A 20,364-nucleotide genomic window follows, 5' to 3' on the forward strand; every position below is an offset into this window, starting at 1 on the left:
TTCAGGCCAGGTGTGGTCATCACCACTCAACAGAAAAGAATCTTGCAAAATTCACCAGTTGCTCCTCATCACCAAATGCACTGAGCAACTAAGTCTTCATCTTCCTTTACCCGCTTGTAACATTTGACACAGAAAATTAATCCCTTCTTCTTCTTCTTAAAATGATACCCTCTCTTCTTGTTCCTTTTTTCCCATTTCACAGGGTAGTCTCCCTCAGTGTCTTTGTGCAGTTTACATTCTGTAAATTCACACAATGGCATGTATTATTGTCAGCAGACGCCTGTCCCCTCATCTCCCCCTCTTTCCAAGTCTGAGACACCTGACTTCTGGGCTGCTCCCTGGGCGCCTCCATCTTCTCAGGCTTCTAGGCTCTGGGGCTTTTTGTCCCCTCCATTCTGAGGTGTTCTTCCCTCAGATCATCAGGTACCTTTTTCTCTCACTTTATTCAAGCCTCTGCTCAAGTATCAGCTCCTAAAAGAAGCCTTTTCTGACAAGGTTATCTGAAATACTGGCCCAGTTTTACTCTGTACTTTTCCCCTGGCTTCCTTGCCCCCTGAGCATTATTATAAATATGTATCTGCAGAAATGCAAGTTCAGTGAGGCCACAAACTTTTCCTGTCCTGTTTGCTTCTATGTATCCAGCATCTAAACAACACCTACTAGATATAAAACTCAACATATTATATCTATTGAATGAATAGAGAGATAGATGAATGTCAGTCACATCTCTGCCAAAAAATTTTTCAGTGACTCCTTATTGCCCTTTGATATAATGAAATTCCACTAAGAGACCTTTCATAAAAAGAGTACTAACCTCAGAGTGTTGTTTAATACATGTGAATACTTGCAAAGCACTTATAATAGTGCCCATGCTGTGCTAAGTCACTTCAGTCATGTCCAGTTCTTTGCAACCCTATGGACTGTAGCCCATCAGACTCCTCTGTCCATGGGATTTGCCAAGCAAGAACACTGGAGTGGGATGCCATGCCCTCCTCCAGGGGATCTTCCAGATCAAGGATTCAAACCTATGTCTCTTATGTCTCCTGCCTTGGCACACAGGTTCTTTACCACTAGCACCACCTGGGAAGCCCATAATGGTACCTGATGTATAGTATAAATATTCAGAATGTGTTAGCTATTAGTAGTAGTAGTATTTTTATTACCGTTCTTATTAACCCTCTTCTTACCACATAGATTTATGCCTTGACTGTTGCAGGTGATTCCTGCTTATCTTTAAGTCTCCTAAAGATATCTCACCCTCTACATTTCCTTTCCTGATTGTTTAGCCCTGTTGGGTGCTTGGCATTCATCATCTAGCACTGGTGACCCAGTCATTGTGCATTTTAATATTTCTTACTTGCCTGTGCTTCCCTAGATGGTCAGCATTAGATAGAAAGCAGACACAGTGCCTCTATCAACTTTGTAACCATGAACCTATCACAGACGTGGCATGTAGTAGTTACTTAATAAATACCTACTTAATATAGTTTCGCTTCAATTAAACACTTAACTTGAATCATTCTCCGCTCTAGGGTTCTCAGTACTGCAAGAGGAGCTACGCTCTGCCCAGCACAAACAGAAAGAGGAGCATGCTGCTTCTAAAGAGGACGAGGTCTCTGACCACCCTCCCATCGTTTCAGAGGAAGACATTTCTGTTGGTTATTCCACTTTTCAGGATGGCATCCCCAAAACTGAGGGCGACGGCTCTGCAACAGAGCTCCTTCCTCAGACTCACAAGGAGCAAGTTCAACAGGATTTCTCAGGGAAAATGCAAGACCAACCTGAGGAGTCATCTCTTGAACAGCAAGAATACTTGTGAGTTGCAAAAGAAAGCCTGTGCTGGGTCACTCCAGACAGCCCACATGGCAAGGGTGCCAGGCATATCCAAGTGTAAAGAGTTTTCAGATAGTTCTCAAATGACCCCACAAATAACAAATGCCAGAACTAGAGGAAAAGAAGCAAAATATTTAATAGACATCATGTGACAGCATTGCATGGCACAAGTTTGCTTGAAACAATTTCCAATTCAGTGACCTTGGGCGAATGCCCAAGCCCTTTGAGTTTCTGTTTCCACATGTACAGGTTATGATAATAATATCCACTTTATTCACCTCACAGGGTCAAAGGTCAAGGGTGTGTCTGAAGGCATTGTTGAAACTGTAGACCGTGCGGTCATTACTTGTGTGTTTGCGGCGCCTCACTCCTCTGTGTCCGCTGGTTGTGTTCTGACTGGTGCAGTGTGAACAGGGCCAGTGCAGGGGAAGCCACCGTGTGTATTTCAACACAGCTGTGAGATAGCTGACAGTAGATACAGAAATGCCACACAGATCACTCACACAGACTGAAAGGCCCTTAGAGGTTGCAATGGGAATGGAGAGAAGTCATCTGGAGAGCTGCTGGCTCAAGGAAGCTGCAGAGCGCCGCGAGCTTGGAACTCGAGCTCTGGGCTTCCTGGAAGCAAAAGCAAAAGAAAGTTTCTTAAATGACACTTGTCTAGAAAACCAACCAGATCATGAGAAAGGCAAGCATGTCCCTGCCCTGAAATGCGAGAACAGTATGTCAGGAGGTTCTTTGTCCTTGAGTGGGCTTTATGCTGAAATCACTGCAACTGGAGAAGGGGGTAAAATGGGCATTGAGATGACCTTGCCTTCCACAGAGCACCGCCTTCTCACCCACCCGCCTGCAGATTGTAGGGGAGAGCATAGAGGAGAGGTCAGGAAAAGAGAGAAGGAAGAAGAAAAAGATGGGAAGCAAAGAGGGCCTATCAGAAAAGCACTCAGGGTATTTAACATCTCTAGAGTGACAGAAAATTATAGTAAAGTAGGGGAACTTTTTTTTTTCTTTTAGCAATTGAGATGATAGGAACTTCCCTTGTAGTCTAGTGGCTAAGACTCCATGCTCCCAGTGCAGAGGACCTGGGTTCAATCCTTGGACAGGAAACTAGACCCCACGTGCCTCAACTAAGACCTGGTGTAACCAAATAAATAATTTTTTAAAAAAGAAATTGCGATTATAAAGTTTGCATTACTTAAACTATATCAACAGAAAAAGTTTCAATACCAAAAGATCTTATCAAGTAATAACGATTTTCCAGAGATATAACAAGAATCTCCCTCTATTTATGATTATGGTAACTATATTTAACATGGGGTTTATATATTGCTTTTTAAAATTTTTGCCAAATTTTGGTTTTGCTTCAGAAGCCTTATTGTCCACAGATCTTTCTTACATAAACCTCCTCAGATCATCAATATTACCTTGAGTTGTCAAAGAAATATGAAATTATTTATTTATTAATATCACATATTATTTATTACCCTACTTTGTAGAGACTAGGAAATGGTAATACATTTGAGGATAATTTTTATCCTTTTAAAATGCATCTTTCCCAGTCAATGCTACATCAATGTGCTATAACTATATTTTACATACAATTTTGGTTCACATTTCTTGTTCATTTCGTGGCCAAATTTAGAAAACATGTTTAGACTTCCATAGACTATGAAGACAGATTTCATCTTCCCTTTCTTCAGCGGGGGCAGAAATGTCTGTGTTCTCATGGTATACTGGGGCTTTTCCATTTCAGCGTGACAACCCCAGGGACAGAAATGTCAGAGACTCAGAAGGCCGCGGGAACATCTGGCTCCCCCGCCAAGACACCCGAGGAAATTGTCACCCCTCCCGAGGAGGAGAGGCTGTATCTCCAGACCCCGACATCAAGTGAGCGGGGAGGCTCTCCAGTCGTGCAGGAACCTGAGGAGCCCCCCGAATGCAGGGAGGAGAGTTCACCTCGGAAAAGCAGCCTTGTGATCGTGGAGTCGGCCGAGGACCAGCCACAGGCCTTCGAGAGGCTTGATGAAGATGATGCTTTTCAAAAGGTAAAATCACCTCCTCTGTTTCTTTGCCCACGTGGAACAAAGCTACACACCCTCTCCCATGTCCCTTTCTCCAGTGACCTGTTTTTTTTCACAGAACGGCTTGCCAAATTAATTAACTTGGGCCATGGGAAGCCCGCCAATCCCTTTTAAAACCTGAGAACCCGTGAATCTAGAAAAAGGTAGTACATGATTCTAATTCTAGCTCTTTGACCATCAGCCCCAGTTTTATAGTTGGAAACCCTTTTGCTAAGAAGAATGAGCATTGGGGTGAAATAATACACCTGATATTACCTTTCAGAATTAGCTATCTTATAAATAAAGACAACCAGTGAGGGGAATTTACCGAGCATCAGGTAAGCTGGCAAGCCGTGGGAGGGTGCTGGAATCTGCCCTCTTGGCAGATCTGTCTATGCGGTCAGGTGACAGGCACGCAGACTGTGGGTATGGAGTGGGCTTTACCCTCCCAAAACAAATGTTTCTCATTAGAGGAAGTATTATTTCCAAGTGAGATCTCCTATTTATTTTAAGAATGACTCAGGAAAAGGACATTACACCTAAATTGATGGCTGGTTCCAAAAGTCAGAAAACCGATAGCAGCATGAATATGCATCCCTGTCTTTTCTTTGTTTTTAAGTGAGTTTTGATATTGTGAAGAGAGGTGGAGACCATCTTAAGAAACTCAGTTGAACCATTTACTCTCAGAACACAGTCTGAATGGCTCATATCGCTCCCTCCTCAGAATTCCTGGATCAGAATGAACCCAGGGAGGGGAAAGGACAAGAACTGGCATTTTCAGTAGCTCCCTGAAGGATTCACACACACTCAAGTGTGAAAATCTTTTTGAATTAAACTTGATGTAAATTAAATTAGATATATTTTTCCTTTTTTGGATTTAAAAACATTGTATATGTCAGAGTATTTTTAAAGCATGAATATACATCTTTTAAGAAAGAATATTTTATAAAAGAATTAAGACTCTGGGGGGAAAATATCTTTGGGCTTAACATCTGCATTTATTTTTGTTCACTCTGAGTGTGATGTCTGCTGGCAAGATTTATCTACAATCATAGTTTAAAATTAGGGGAGGTCCAGGAAGATAAGAACTGCTCCAAATTTTGGCAGCTATTTTAAATAATGAATTCATCCCATGAATGGATGTTTATTCCAAGTTTGCCTTTGTACAGCCTTTATTCATCTCTCAAGTTCTTGACTTAAGTGAATTCTAGTAAAAATGTTTCATAGATGGTGTCTGAACTTTAAAGTTGCCAATTTTAGTCTAAGAATCTATAGGCTAACTGAAGTGTAGACTTGAAACAGTTATCTGGATAATTCATATATTTAATCTGTCCTATGCATATAAGTAAATTTTGATAAATTGCCCTATATTCCACATTTTACTTATTCTACTTATTCTTGATGAATTTCTAATTCTTTCTCTTAAGCTTCCTATTTTGACCCTTTTCATCTCATGACCCTGACTTAAGGGTCCAATTTCAGTCACTTTTCTTACTGACCATATTTCTAGGCAGCAGATTTCTAAGTGTACTTAAAGTATAATTTGGCTTGGAATTTACATGTTTTCCTGCAGCAGGAAAGAATATGGAAATATAAGTGGTATTTTAAAGTATGTTGACAAAATTTAGTTGAGTAGTCTTTTCTACTTTTCAATAGAATTTTTTTTAAAAAATAGCATTCCGTTAGGAAAGAATGATTCAATATATGGTTCCCAAGAGATATGTTTTCATCTAAAGTTATGATCTTAGCTCCAGCTCTGGCTTTGGGCCAGACCCATAAAATTGGATTGGCCTCTGCACCTCAGCTTCTCTGCACTGTGAGTCTAATACTATTCATAGCCTGTCTTCCCTGATGGCAGGGAAATTCACTACTGGCCAGATAATAGCTACAGGAAATTTTGACTTCCTGCAGAATGTTCTGCTACAAGCATAAGATATTTCTGTACCTTTGGTGGGTCATTCTCAGCCTGAGCCCGAGAATCAATGGCTCACAAGTGTTTCTTGTGCTGCCTGTGGTCTGTGTGCATCAGGAGCTGAAGTCCAAGAAGAGTGGGCAAGTTGCTTCTTTCTTCTGATATACTTTGACAGATGGGTGCTCAGGCAGCTCTCAGAATTTCAGATTTTTTTTTTTAATTCAGTAAATAAGAAGCTATATTCTCACTGAAGTCTGAGCCCAGCATTGCTGTTTTCACCAACCTCCTGGCTTCTCCACCAAAGCCTCCATGAATAGAACTTGCAGAAACCAGTGTGAGCTAAAACAGAAACCTGTAGTGAAGACATTCCTTAGCATGATAAACAAAAACCCTGCTTCCATGCTTCCACCAGGAGCTAACAGAGGAATTAGGTGAGCTGGAGGCCAGCTCAGATGAGGAGGCGATGGTAACAACCAGGGTTGTCCGCCGACGAGTGATTATTCAGGTACCAGTTGTTACATTACTGCACGTCCGGGACACTTCTGTCCCCATAACCCTTTGAGAGTGGCCCACCTGCAGTGCAGGGCTTGGCATGCTCCTTAGGTAGTGCATGGCCTTCAGAAAGCCGATCCTACCTCTCCTAAGTTCTGTTTGTAAAGAAATGCAGCAGAAATGACATCCACAGCCTCCCTCTGAAACAAACAGCAAGAGCAAGATTTAGCATCTCCAGCTCCACCCACCTCACCTCTGGCTGGTCTATTTTTGTTTGTTTGTTTAAGTTTGAGCTAACTTTGGTCAGATTTTCTAGCATGTTATTACCCACCTTTTTTTTTTTTATCTGTTAAACATACTACTTGACAGGATTTGGCATCTCAGCAGTGCTTCTCAAAGCTCCTTTAATTTTCTAACATTCCTTGCATTATAAGCACTTGGGAGTAGTTCTTCAGCACTGATGTCAAACACAGAAGTGACCCTTTTCTCTCAACTGTGTAGGGAGATGATATGCCTGACATACCCCCAGAAACAGTCACAGAAGAAGAATACATTGATGAGCATGGACACACCGTGGTAAAGAAGGTATTATCTTAGTATCTTAACATGATTGATGCAAGTGTCCTGTCTAAACGTCGATCAGTAGCCCGGCACTGTCACTCAAAAACAAGATACATGAATAAAATATCTTCTAGGTTACTAGGAAAATCATCAGGCGGTTCATCTCCTCTGATGGCACAGAGAAAGAAGAGATTACGATGCAGGGAACACCGCAGGATTCTATCAACATTGAAGACGGGGATGGATATTCCAAAGTCATAAAGCGCATTGTATTGAAGAGTGACACGGAGCAGTCAGAGGTGAGCCCATGACGCCTCCAGAACTGACTTATGGAGAGGTGTAAAACAGAGCTCACAGGAGACGGATGAGGTCGTTTGCTCCTGTTGGCCTCCCTTCTCCCCTTTATAAGGCAGTCTGTGTTTAGCTCCATGTTGATTCTTGTCTTCGTGATTTGGAAAATTTTTAAAGAGCCACAAGGGGGATGTGTAACCCTGTGCTCACTGTCTTTGGTCCTGTTCATCTCCACTTTCTCATTCGTTCATTTGACTGCAGCAGACATCCAAGAGTCAACATTTAAGACAGCAATCCTGTTAGCGGGCAAGTGGTAGGTTCTGAAAAAACTTGTGCAGACGCACCGAGGTGCTTGTGCCCAGCCGCTCACCGCAGCCCTCTCTAGGGCACCTTTGATAAATGCTGGATTTCTAAACTTTGGTGTTTCAGAGTCACTGAAATCAGGATCCAGAAACTCCCTCGCTTTGTACTTTTCTTTCTTCCTGTTTCACTTCCCTCTTTTAGAAATGTATTGACTCTCTTTGACATATAACTTGGGACACTCTCACCATCTTGCACCCATTCACATCCTCAAAATTTTATTATTATACACATGAGGTTCTCTGAAAATCTACAGTTTCAGTTTCTCATGTCTCTGTCAGGTCCTTGTTTGATGGTTAATTTTGTCTTCATGTCGAAACAACACATTTGCCCTTGGGAAAAGAGAGTTCATCTGCAGGGCGCTATGTCTGCATTGCACTGAGCAGCCAGTTCCTCCTGAACATGTTTTCAGTCATGAAACCTCCTGACCAGCCTCTGTCCAAGCGACTGATGTCCAAGTGGCTGATTTGGTGCTGTGTCTGTATAGTCATTATATAGATGTTACCAATTGATTGTAGTTTTTTTCTGCTTCTTATTGACAAAATGCTGTTTTTAAGATTACACCATTGTAGTATGTGGGTTTTGGCATAGAAAAATTCATCACTGTTACATTTTGGTCATCAGAAACTGTATATTGTGTGTCCTTCATTCATCAGGTGACTTTGTCTGAGCCCAGCATTTTGTCCAGTACCTCACAATTTCAGGCTGAACCCGTGGAAGGCCGTAGAGTCAGCAAAGTTGTTAAGACAACTATGGTACATGGAGAGAGGATGGAGAAACATCTGGGGGATTCTAGTTTAGCCACTGATCTTCCTTCCGCCAAAGATGACTTTGAAGAGGTATAGAAGCATCATCACCTTGTCTTTATGTGTGCCTTGTGTTTGAGAAGAAAATGATTAATCATTGTGTCATTCCATACCTGTATTCATGGAAGGATGCAGAATAATTCAAGAGAGTAGAATTCCTATTTGAATAATGTGTACAGTGAAATAATTTTCCTCAACTTGTATTCATTTGAGCCACCTGAATAGTTTTTATAAATCCATATGACCAGGATTCACTTCAGCTCATTCTCAATCAGAATCTCCAAAGTTGGGGCATGATGGTACCTCTTGCCTAAAAGTCTCAGAACTGACTTGTACTTCCAATTAGTAAGGGAAAGAATTAGATATTGCCCCTTATTTTTGCTAATGGATATTCTCAGATATTTCCAATGATAAGCATTAAAGAAGATTCAGATATCTTTCATAACCATAAATAAATCAAGCATTTATAATTAAGTTCTGATTTTCAATAATTACAAAATGTGTCCACAGTGACATCCATAAACACTAACTACAATACAAAAATTCCCCAAATTTTGAAAACCAGAACAAATTTTTTAAGTTAATAGCAAGTTAGTTTGGCAGGAAAACTTCAGTGTGAACTGACAAGGAATTATAATGACTTGGAGTCTTTTTTTATTCCAAAAGAATGAATGTTCGTGTTTTGCTATTGATACATTAATGGGTATGATTTCAGGATGCTGTCCCTACCCCAACTGAGATATTAGAATATAGAGTGTATACCTCATATTACCTTTCTAAAATCCAAAAAGAAAAAAAAGTCTGAAATTTGAAACACCTGTGGTCCCAAAGATTCAGCTAAGGGCTGGTGGGCATGTGCAAAATACATTTATGAAACATTCTTTGCTATTGAAACATTTTGAAGTTAAATGTTATGTGTATGCCCTCTTTTATACCCACAGTATGCATTGAGATTATATATGAATGCATTAGGATATTAAGAGCATACTTTATTTATAATACTTTTAGTTCTTCACATTTTGACAGCTGGTGACCTTGAACTATCAAAAGAAGAATCAGCTGAGTTATACACTTTGGGCTTTATTTTGTTTGTTGCTTGTTTTCGCCTCTGGTCGTTACTGATTGTATTTGTCATTAAAGTCTGCATTGTCGAAAGAAGCAGGGTGAGGCAAGGAGGAAATTAGAAATTAACCAGTATAGGTAGGGACAACTGTAAAGTAGTTGAACAAGTCTCCTTCATGAATGGAAGAAATCTTACAGACCTGTTAAATAAAACTTGATCCTTAGATCTGCTCCTAAGAATTGCTTTTCTTTATTCTTTCAAGCATATATTTTTATATTGACCATCCATTAAGCAGAGTGATAGATTAAGTTAAAGTCTGTGGTTTATGATGGACTTTGTCTTGTTCTGTTTTTTCCTTATTTCAGGCTCTGAGTTACACAGGTAGCCACATGAAAGTCTACTCCCCCAGTTTAGTAGAGAATGAAGTCCTGAAGGAGGATGGATCAATAATTAGAAGGTTTGGGTTAGCATGGGGTGATGCTTTGCCAACTAACACTTTTTTAAAGTTTTCTAATTTTAAGAAAAGATAAATAGAGTCCACACATCTACCCTAAAACCTCTTGGTAACTACAGACTCATCCTGCATTTTAAGACTTCTGTCAAGTGATGCATCTGTCACTGTGTCATTCCTGAAGTGTTCTCCTGATGCTTTAAAAGTAATGCTAAGGTGCTTCCCTGGTAGCTCAGTGGTGAAGTATCCACTTGCCAACGCGGGAGACTTCGGTTCCATCCCTGGTCCAGGAAGATCCCACATACCACGGAAATGAAGACCCAGTACAGCCATAAATAAATAAACAAAAAAATTTTTTTTAAGTAATACTAAGACATGAAAATAGTCAGATGACTTTTACACAGTCACTTCCTAGGTTTCAGCAAGTCACCAATTTCATTGGGCCAACCATCTGGGATATTCCATTGTAGAACAGCATAAGAGGAATCAAATTAAATTGCTCACAAATTAACCTAGCTGCCTTCAGCTCAATCTTGGTAAACCGTTCCTTTGATGGGTTTTTGTTTTTGTTTTTGTTTTAAACAAGCTGTTTCGTGATTCTGCATGTGAGTGGCAAATAACATGAGCATGAATTTGATACCCATGAAGCTGGTACCTAGTGAGGCTGAAACCGGGGGCTTTAATAAATTCAGAAAGTACTATAAGAGCAATAAGCAGCTCATTTCTATGCATATGAACAAGGACTAGCTCTGAGGCTTTCTGGTATACCCTTATCCCCATTGCTTGCTCCATGTGTAAACCTGGGCACTGTTACCTCACTTCTTTCTGGGCCTCTAACAGTGCTGTGTGTATTAATAAAATGTTCTCAGCTTCTCAGTGAAGACACAATGGAAATTGAAGTTACTGCTGCGCTTTTCATTTCAATGAAAAGAAAAGAAAGATTGTCATTTATAGTACTCTACAAGGCTATTTTTAGCCTGTAGAACATAATAATTAGAACAGTGAAATTAAAGGTTCTGTCACAATTCCACCCTCTAACCACATGTGAAAAACAGCCCTAAGAGAGTAATTGCTCACAGAACTTTAAAAATGCTATATGAATTGAGGAGAAAGTTCTTTTTATACTCAACTTTTACGTCTTTCTCAGTTATTCATATGGGACCACATAAACTGCGTACCACCTAGCATCGTGAGATCTTAAGATGGAATTAGATTGAGACCAGTTCATCCAAAACTCTCAGTGACAGCTGGTGAATTTAAAGCCAAGAATATAGACATCTCAGTCCAGTCCCACAGCTACTTAGTTTATGGAAGTCCATTTGTGATCCGCAACACTTTATCTTATATGTTGCTGAAGACATTTGGTCATACCCACTGCTCCCCTGATAGGCATACAATTCATTCCACTGAGTCCTGTATTCATAAACACATTCATTGACATATGTGGACACAGAACACCAAGCGGTGTCTTCTGATAGAAGCTTAACCCCCAATGCCAGTGCCCTAAAGGTTTATACTAGATCTTGGTGGCAATAGTCAGAAATTTGCATTTTGGGTGGGAAAAAATATATATATATATGTGGATGCTGAATAGTTATAAAACAATCTGACTTCAGCCCCTGGCACCAAATTTGACCTTTTACTCAAAAGGAACAAATGAAAGTTTGCTTTCAGATACAAAATAATTCATGTAGACGCAAAGGAAAGGGGAGATAAGAGAACACAAGAGAAGGAAGGAAACAAAATGTCCAAAGGTAAGCTGGAAGTGTTTTGACTGAAGTCAGCTATTTTAAAAATCAAGGTGATCTTAACAAATGTGTAGAGATGTTAGAAGGAAGAATAATACTTAAGAGCAGCCCATGGGCAGAACCCTCAGCTTCTTGACACTAGGAATCCATAAGGAAAATACTGGGTAAAGCTTCGAAAACTGATACTTCCAAAGCTGGTATAAAGTTGGTCTCTATGGCCTCATGATTATAGATCCTGAAATCTTTGATTTTTGGCCCTGCTGTATAGTAACTGAGTTGTTTTTTTTTTTTAATTTGGAGCATTGCTTAAATTCTCTGAGATCAGTTTCCTTACTTGTTATTATAATAATAGTACCTGGCCCATAAGACATGTTCACCACATATTTGTGAAATGAAGAATTGTATTTATGAGTAGAGAGGAAGCAAATCACAGTATGATCACTTTGCAGTAAGGATGCAGGAAAATAATCGTACCAATGTAATAGTCCATCAGCACCCCTTTTCTCCAGTAATCACCAGTCTGATGAGGGAGCCAAGAGAGCGTAGACTGCCGAGTGGCTGTAAGAGGTATAAAGTGGGCCAGTGTGTGGACTCTGGGGAGACGCAAGAAGGATTTGTCTCTTGGTGGTCTTTTCCTTTTCGTTCCCCATTCCTCCCCCTCCACCCCATCTCCAGATGGAATTTCAGAGGCCAGGATAGACCTTCATCTTTTTGCTGGTAGTAACCTTCGTTTGTATTGATGGAATAATATTCCAATTTTTAAAGATCTATATCCCGTGGGAAAGTTCTTTCAGAATATTTTGGGGAAGTCTGAGTTGGATAGTGACTCTGAGGATTAAGCTGGAAGCGAAAGTGTTTTAAATAAAAGCTATTTTTCTTAGGCTGTCAAAAATTATATATGGAATCAGTATTTGAGAAGGAGCCATGTTACTTTGCTCCCCAGGCGACTCAGTGGTAAATAATATGACTGCCTGTGCAGGAGACATGGATTTGATCCCTGGGTCAGGAAGATCCCCTGGAGGAGGAAATGGCAACCCACTCCAGTATTCTTGTCTGGGAAATTCCATGGACAGAGGAGCCATGTGGACTATACCACAGAGTATAGTCCATGGGGTCGCAAAGAGTTGTTCACAATTGAACACACTTGAACGCACGTTGTTTTGAATCTGCATGCCCTAATCAAAACAGGCATGATTGTATGGTTAGTTCTTAAGAGAATCATATGAAAGCATCATTTCTTTTATTCGAAATATTTCTTAAAGTTTAAAAAAAAATACGCCTTGTTCTAGAATACTTTTTAGAAATCTCATGAGTCATTTAAATAGGAGAGCCATGTTTAAAAGAAAGAAGTGCAGAGATGGCTGTAGTTGTTCTAATAGCCCAGTACAGAAGCGTCGACAGTAAGTACCACATTCATGTCTTGGGTCCCCTCATACCAAAGATAGTGGCTGCCTTTAGCAGTAAAGAAAGAATGTGACATTCTCTCGTCTGCTTTCCTCCAGGACAACAATGAGTAAAGCTAGAACCCAGAAGAGGGCTGTGGTGAAGGACCAGCAGGGAAAACGCATTTACTTGGAGCACCTGGAGGATGTCCCAGAAGCACTAGACCAGGACGACCTCCAGCACGACCTCCAGCAACTCCTTCGGCATTTCTGCAAGGAGGACTCAAAGCAAGAGGCCCAGTGAGGGGCTGCCCAATTCTCACACCAGAAACCACACATTCACTCAATATGCAACTTCCCGTTTCATTAGAGGAGTGACCTAACTGGCCTGATTAATGGGATACCCTGACATTTCACTTTTAGCAAACATGCGGCATTTGGTTTGAGTTTTTCCCCATCCTCTTTAACTGTAAGCTAATTTGTGACCAAAGATAGCATCCCTCATTCTGGATGCTGTATCCGCTACTTTGTTGTGTCTATGCTCACCTGGGACCTGGCCACCTCCATTGTCCTTCTTGGCTTCGGCACACGCTCCATGAAAATCCATTCAACAGGAGAACTTCACCTGCAGACCTCTTCAAATGATGACACATAGGAATCCTTCCAAGAGATACCCGTGTATGATGTATATAGCTAATGCTCAGACGAACACTATATTAAAATTAAAACCACTGCCTATCCTGACTACACTGGGCATCACGGAGTAAAAGGCCTCTAGAGGAATTGCTGAACTATGGTTCATTACGATATTGCTAACACAATCGAATGATAATACAGTTCTACCACAAAAGAAGCACTTCAGACCTACCATGTCCTTAGAATTTCCACAGTAGCCCTGGCTCCTAGTTAAAGATGGGTCATAACCTTGAAGAACTGTCCTAACTAAGCACTTCCTGCTGGTGCCGGCCAGCCATGATTTATGACTCTCCAGCCGTCATCGAGGGCGGGGAGGCGGGGAGCCAAGGCAACGAGATGAAGCAGTGAGGTGTTCAGTTGCCAGCAGCAGCATCCCACAGCTGTCTAGCATCTTCAGGTCCTTTAGATTGGGGACGTGTTGGCAGGGTATTTTAAAAAGCTATAACTACTGTAGTTTTCCAGTTTTCATTGCTGCTTTAGCAAACCACGCTGTCTTATTGGTGGTACTCTCTCCTGGCCACTGCACTGTAGATAATTCATCGAAAGCAAGATTTGCCCAACACAAATGGTTGAACTCCTTCACCATGTTGAAGTGGTTTCTTTCTTTTTTTTTTCTTTCTCCAGGTTTATATCTTCTCTAATACCTGCATGTAGCATTTAAGAATCAAACCACAAACCCCTCTTCTAATCACATCAATGGTTTTCATTCTTTTTACCCTCAGCAAGCACTTTTCACTTTTCTGCTAGGTCTATTTTTTAGCTTGCAGACGAGATTGAGAAATCCTGAAAATTTTGGTTTGGGTTTAAAATTTTTAGTTTATTTATTTGAAATCCAAACTCCCTCGAAAACTCTGAAGTGCATTTGTGCACTTTCCTGTCTGTTTGTTTCAAAGAAGGGACTTTAATCATCTGAGTGATTTCCATGTCCTATTCCTCATTCCTCTAGTGGTTGAAGCTGTGTAGCATTTTAACATATATATATTCACAAATATATTCATATAAACAGTATACATTTTGAATCAGTTATTTGTTAAAAGTATATTCAATGAAGATGAAATTTAAAAATTTAAAAACCAGAGTCTATCCTCCAGGGATTGAACATTTTCCAATTCTATCTGGTCTTTTCCTGTTGTGCAAAAATGACTCATTGTTCTGAAAGATGACAAACAATGGTACTTCATCATTTCAAGTAATGTTGCCAAGAGAGAAAATTTCCTGGGAGGGAGGTTTCCCACAAGCCAAATCTCCTAAGCCTCAAATGATAGCACTTTTTGGCAATTGGATAGGAACTAAAGCATTCTTTGGCAGCCAAAATGAGGGAGGCCAGCGGTGAAACTTTTTGAGCACACCATGGCCTTCTTGTCCAAACCTTCACTGGAGCTCAAGAAAAGCATTTCTGTTGTGTTATTTGCAGTGCAGATGATGTCTGTGTAACAACATAATGGTTATTCACCTTTTTTTTTTTTTTTCGGTTTTGATTTTTGCTGTGTAATCAAAAAACTTGAATACTGTGAGAAGAAGTGAATTTTCAGTTGATGAATCAGCATCTTGTTCCCATGGTGATAACACTAATTGAATATATCTATGAGGGCATGTATTAGTTAACGGAAAAAATACAACACTAACAATACATAGCTGCAATGTGTACAATGGCTGATTTAATTAAATAAAATGTACAAGTGTTAAATGTGGCAACAGTGATTTGTTCTTCTTTGTCACTCACCTTTGATTCCAGGAGATAACAGATTAATATTAAAGAGGTGCAATAGATGTGGAGCCTGAAGGAACATACAACTTGCTTTTGTTCTTATTTGGGAACTGAATATGCTCCATGCCCAGCGCTGTTAGGCACTGGGAGAAACAGACTGTATCCTGTCCTGAGAGAATTGTTATTGTTATGCAAAAGGAGAAAAATGAAGATTTATTTTTAGTTTTGGGGTCACGAGTAAATGAGAAATGGGAATTTTGGGGCCTGGAAGAGGTGAGAAGAAGGGCCCTGATTCACTTCTCTCCTATGCGGTCGTGGGGCCCAGAGAACACCTTCTGCCTTTGGGAGCAGCGTTTAGCTCTGGGGCTTTACTCGTCTCTCATTGACTGAGAGTCAGACATGAAATGGATCCATTAACCCAAATAAAGAACAGGGCAGGAATGTGCAAGACTGAAATCAGTTGTGTTTGGAGAGTATCTTTGGTTTTGTTTTTGGAAAGAAACCCTTTAGTGCTGCTATAGTATTTTTACTGCAAAAACAAGAGAAAGGCACAGCTCAAGAATTGGTTTTATTTATTTTATGCTTTTTTTATTGAAGTATAATTGCTTTACAGTGTTCTGTTACTTCCTGCTGTATGGTGAAGTGAATCAGCTCTGTGTATACATACATCCTTTCCTTCTTGAGCTGCCTTCCCACCATCCCCGCCCCCAGCCCTACCCATCTAGGTCATCCAAGAGCCCCAAGCCAGGCTTCCTAAGCATTATAACAGGTTCCCGCTGGCCATCTAGCTTACATACGGTAGTGTGTATATGTCCATGCCAGTCTCCCAATTTGTCCCACCCTCCCCTCCCCCTACCCCCACGTCCACATGTTTATTCTCTACATCATTCCTACCCTGGAAATTGGCTCATCTGTACCATTTGTATGGTTTCCACATGCATGTATTAATATATAATATTTGTTTTTCTCTTTTTGACTTACTTCACTCTAGGTTCATGCACTTCTCGACAAATGGCCCAGTGTCACTCATTTTTACGGTTGAGTAATATTTCACTGTATACATGTACTATGTCTTCCTTATCCATTCGTCTGTCATTAGATGCTTAGATTGTTTCCATGTCCTGGCTATTATAAATAGTGTTGCAGGTGAACTTTGGGCTTACGTGTGTCTTTTTGGATTATACCCCAAAAGTATATATGCTCAGTATATATGCCCAGTAGGGGGATTGCTGGGTCTTACGGTAGTTTTTAGTTTTTAAAGGAACCTCCATACTCTTTTCCATATGGCTTTATCAATATACATTCCCACCAATAGTGCAAGTTCAGTTCAGTTCAGTCACTAAGTCATGTCTGACTCTTTGTGACCCCATGGACTGCAGCATGCCAGGCTTCCCTGTCCATCACCAACTCCTGGAGTCATGTCTATCAAGTCAGTGATGCCATCCAACCATCTCTGTCATCCCCTACTCCTGCCTTCAGTCTTTCCCAGCATCAGGATCTTTTCTAGTGAGTCAGCTCCTCTGCCTTTTCTAAATCCAGCTTGAACATCTGGAAAGTCTCTATTTATGTACTGTTGAAGCCTGGCTTGGAGAATTTTGAGCATTACATAGTGCAAGAGGGCTCCCTTTTCTCCACATCCTCTCTAGTAATTTATTATTTGTAGATATTTTGATGATGGCCACTCTGACCAGTCTGAGGTGATATCTGTACTTTTGATTTGCATTTCTCTAATAATTAGTGATGTTGAGCATCTTTTCATGTGCCTCTTAGCCATCTGTATGTCTTCTTTAGAGAGATGTCTGTTTAGGTCTGCCCATTTTTTTTGTTGGGTTGTTTGTTTTTTTTGATATTGAGCTGCATGAGCTGTTTGTATATTTTGGAAATTAATCCTTTGTTAGTTGCTTCATTTGCAAATATTTTCTCCCATTTTGAGGGTTGTTTTTCATCTTGTTATGGTTTCCTTTGCTGTACAAAAACTTTTAAGTTTAATTAGGTCCCATTTGCTTATTTTTGTGTTTATTTTCATTGCTCTCAGAGGTTAAAAAAGATCTTGCTGTTGCTTATGTCAGAGTGGTTTTCCCATGTTTTCCTCTAAGAGTTTTATAGTGTCTGGTCTTATATTTAGATCTTTAATCCATTTTGAGTTTATTTGTGGTGGTGTTATGTGTGGTTATTTATGTGTGGTGGTATGTAGTGTTCTAATTTCATTCTTTTACATGTAGCTGTCCAGTTTCCAGCACCATTTTTTTTCATTTATTTTTATTAGTTGGAGGCTAATTACTTTACAATATTGTAGTGGTTATTGAAGAGGCTGTCTTTTCTCCATTGTATACCCTTGCTTCCTGTGTCATTGATTAGGTGACCATAGATGTGTGGGTTTATCTCTAGACTTTCTATCCTGTACCATTGATCTACATTTCTTCTTTTGTGCTGGTACCATACTGTCTTGATTACTGTAGTTTTATAGTATAGTTTGAAGTCAGGGAGCCTGATTCCTCTTTTATTTTCTCAAGGTTGCTTTGCCTATTCAGTGTTTTGTATTTCCAAACAAATTGTAAATTTTTTTATTCTAATTCTGTGAAGAATGTGATTGGTAATTTGATAGAGATTGCATTGAATTTCTAGATTGCCTTGGGTAATATAATCATTTCACAATATTGATTCTTCCAGTCCAAGAACATGGTATATTTCTCCATATGTTTGTGTCATCTTTGATTTCTTTCATCAGTGTTTTATAGTTATCTGAGTACAGATCTTTTGCATCCTGATCTTTTATTCTTAGTATATAGGAATGCAAGAGATTTCTGTGCATTAATTTTGTATCCTACAACTTTACCAAATTCACTGATTAGCTTTAGTATTAATAATTTTCTGGTGGCATCTTTAGGATTTTCTATGTATAGTATCATGTCATCTGCAGATAGTGACAGTTTTACTTCTTCTTTTCCAATTTGGATTCTTTGGTTTTTTTTTTTCTCTGGTTGCCATGGCTAGGACTTCCAAAACTGTGTTGAGAAGAGTAGTGAGACTGGACATCCTTGTCTCATTCCTGGTATTAGAGGAAATGCTTTCAGTTTCCACCATTGAGAATGATGTTTGCTTTGGGACTGTTGTATATGGCTTTTATTATGGAGGAGTAGGAGGACATGGAGTTCACATTTCCTCATAACTTAGGGCACCTACCAGATGCTGGTGGGGGACCTTGACACAGAGGGACCCCCAAGTGACCAAGTAGAATGTTGGGGGTGGGGAGGGCTGGCTTAGGGAGGAGAGGTGTTCCCACACCTGGAGAGGCCCACTCACTGCAAGGGGATCAGTGGGGATGGGGAGAGACCCTCAAGGATTCAGAAAATCAGGGAAATGCTGCTAGTGTTTCCCCCACCCACTCAGGCCCCGGGGTGCCTGTTAGGGTCCTAAGTCCCACCCCCACACCCCAGGCCCTGAGCCTAGGCCCCGCCCCCTCCCTGCACCCCACCCTCATGCCAAGGCCTTTTCTGGTCCTCTTTTTTTTTTTTTTCCCTTTTTCTTTTTGCTATTGTGGTTCTGTTTTACCTTCCAGTTATTTTTTTATTTATATTTCCCTACTATATCTGTTAGCTTTATAATTTTAGTTTTTATTCTTTGTTATTGTTCTGCTCCCCTTTTTTTTGGCCACACTGTGCGGCTTGCAGAAACCTTGGTTCATGACCCCATAGCTCCTGTGGTGGGAGCACAGAGTACAAACTGCTGGGCTGACAGAGAACCTCAGACCCCAGAGGATAGTAACTGGGGTGAAGTCTCCTGAAGGTCCTCAGACACAGCTCTGCCCAGCTGCCTGCAGACTCCAGTGCTGGAAGCCTCAGGCCAAATATCCAGTAAGACAGGAACACACACACACACACAAATGAGAGGACAAAAAAACATGTTACAGATGAAGGCGCAAGGTAAAAACCTGAGATTTATTTAAATCTCACCTAGTATGAGATAGAAAACACTGGATCTGGCTTATCTGCCTGGTTGATTTGTAAGATCTTCCAAAATTGAATTGCCAGTTATACTTGAAGTATTTTAAAGAAAAAAGAATCAACAGTAAAAGAATTTTTTCCAAAGTGGGAGTGGCTGTGTGACCATCCTATTTATGTCATGTGCTATGCTTTCTATTGACAGGAACTCTGAGCTTCCATTTCCTTGAGCTTGATTAGGAGATTAAAGCATCAGAGAATGTTCAATGTCTTCCCCTATTTAATTATGTGGTTTGCAACCCCAAATAAAAAATAAGCAGTGATTCATATCACATTTTACAGAAAAAATCTTTAAAATGTGAAGTTGAGGGGAACCCCCTAGACTGAGGGAAGATTATGCACATCTCATAAATGACTTGGATTAACCATAGATAGGTACAGATCATCTATATGCACATTGAAACAGACTTGAATTTAAACTTGAGTTGCCCTTGTCATTTATGTCACCATGGAAGTTCTGGGTGTGCACAAGTAGATATAAGCACACAGTAAAACAGATAAAGGGAAGCTAAACAAATATAAGAGCCAAAATCATTACAAGATTTTCTTGATTCACAGAGTAAAGATGGCCTGCTTATTTTCTTTATGCTATAAAAGATGCTGTTGGAAAGTCTGTCTTCAGTCATCATGCACGCCCTGTTGAAAAACTACATTGTCCTTCCTTCAGTTAAGGTATGATTTTTATTTCTGATCTAATTAAAGCTAGAATTACAATCTTAGAATGAATCACTTATGTAAATATGTAATACAGTTTTTTCTCACTCAACAGATTATTTAAGAAAATCTTTTAAAGACCTTAAGAAAAACCTGCATTCCCATCCAATTCCTGCACACAAGTTAAACTATTCTTTTCCTTATTGTTATTATTATATTCAGATTTCCTGGGAAAAAAAGTACTCCCTTGTTTTTAATTACTCCATGGTATCCATATACATCAATATATTGATCGATGTACTTTATATACCAATACACATCAATATACTTTGGGCTCAGTTGTTCT

General features: G+C 40.1%; 1 protein-coding gene across 48 annotated transcripts in view; it reads left to right on the forward strand.

Moving 5' to 3' along the window:
- ANK2 (ankyrin 2) overlaps positions 1–15,346 on the forward strand; it is a 687,657-nt gene extending 672,311 nt beyond the window's left edge. For 23 of the 48 annotated variants that reach the window (XM_070452307.1, XM_070452311.1, XM_070452318.1 and 20 more), the window contains 7 exons: positions 1,533–1,815; positions 3,587–3,878; positions 6,218–6,310; positions 6,799–6,882; positions 6,993–7,157; positions 8,166–8,348; positions 13,080–13,191. In XM_070452307.1, the coding sequence (XP_070308408.1) occupies positions 1,533–1,815; positions 3,587–3,878; positions 6,218–6,310; positions 6,799–6,882; positions 6,993–7,157; positions 8,166–8,348; positions 13,080–13,094 (1,115 nt within the window). In that variant the 3' untranslated portion in view covers positions 13,095–13,191. Of the gene's footprint in view, positions 1–1,532; positions 1,816–3,586; positions 3,879–6,217; positions 6,311–6,798; positions 6,883–6,992; positions 7,158–8,165; positions 8,349–9,743; positions 9,836–13,079 lie in introns of all 48 variants that reach the window. The other 25 variants (XM_070452315.1, XM_070452319.1, XM_070452326.1 and 22 more) reach the window with 3 other exon arrangements.
- The last annotated feature ends 5,018 nt before the right edge of the window (positions 15,347–20,364 follow it).

Source organism: Odocoileus virginianus, chromosome 21 (genome assembly GCF_023699985.2).
Source record: "Odocoileus virginianus isolate 20LAN1187 ecotype Illinois chromosome 21, Ovbor_1.2, whole genome shotgun sequence".
In the NCBI taxonomy this organism is placed as follows: domain Eukaryota; kingdom Metazoa; phylum Chordata; class Mammalia; order Artiodactyla; family Cervidae; genus Odocoileus; species Odocoileus virginianus.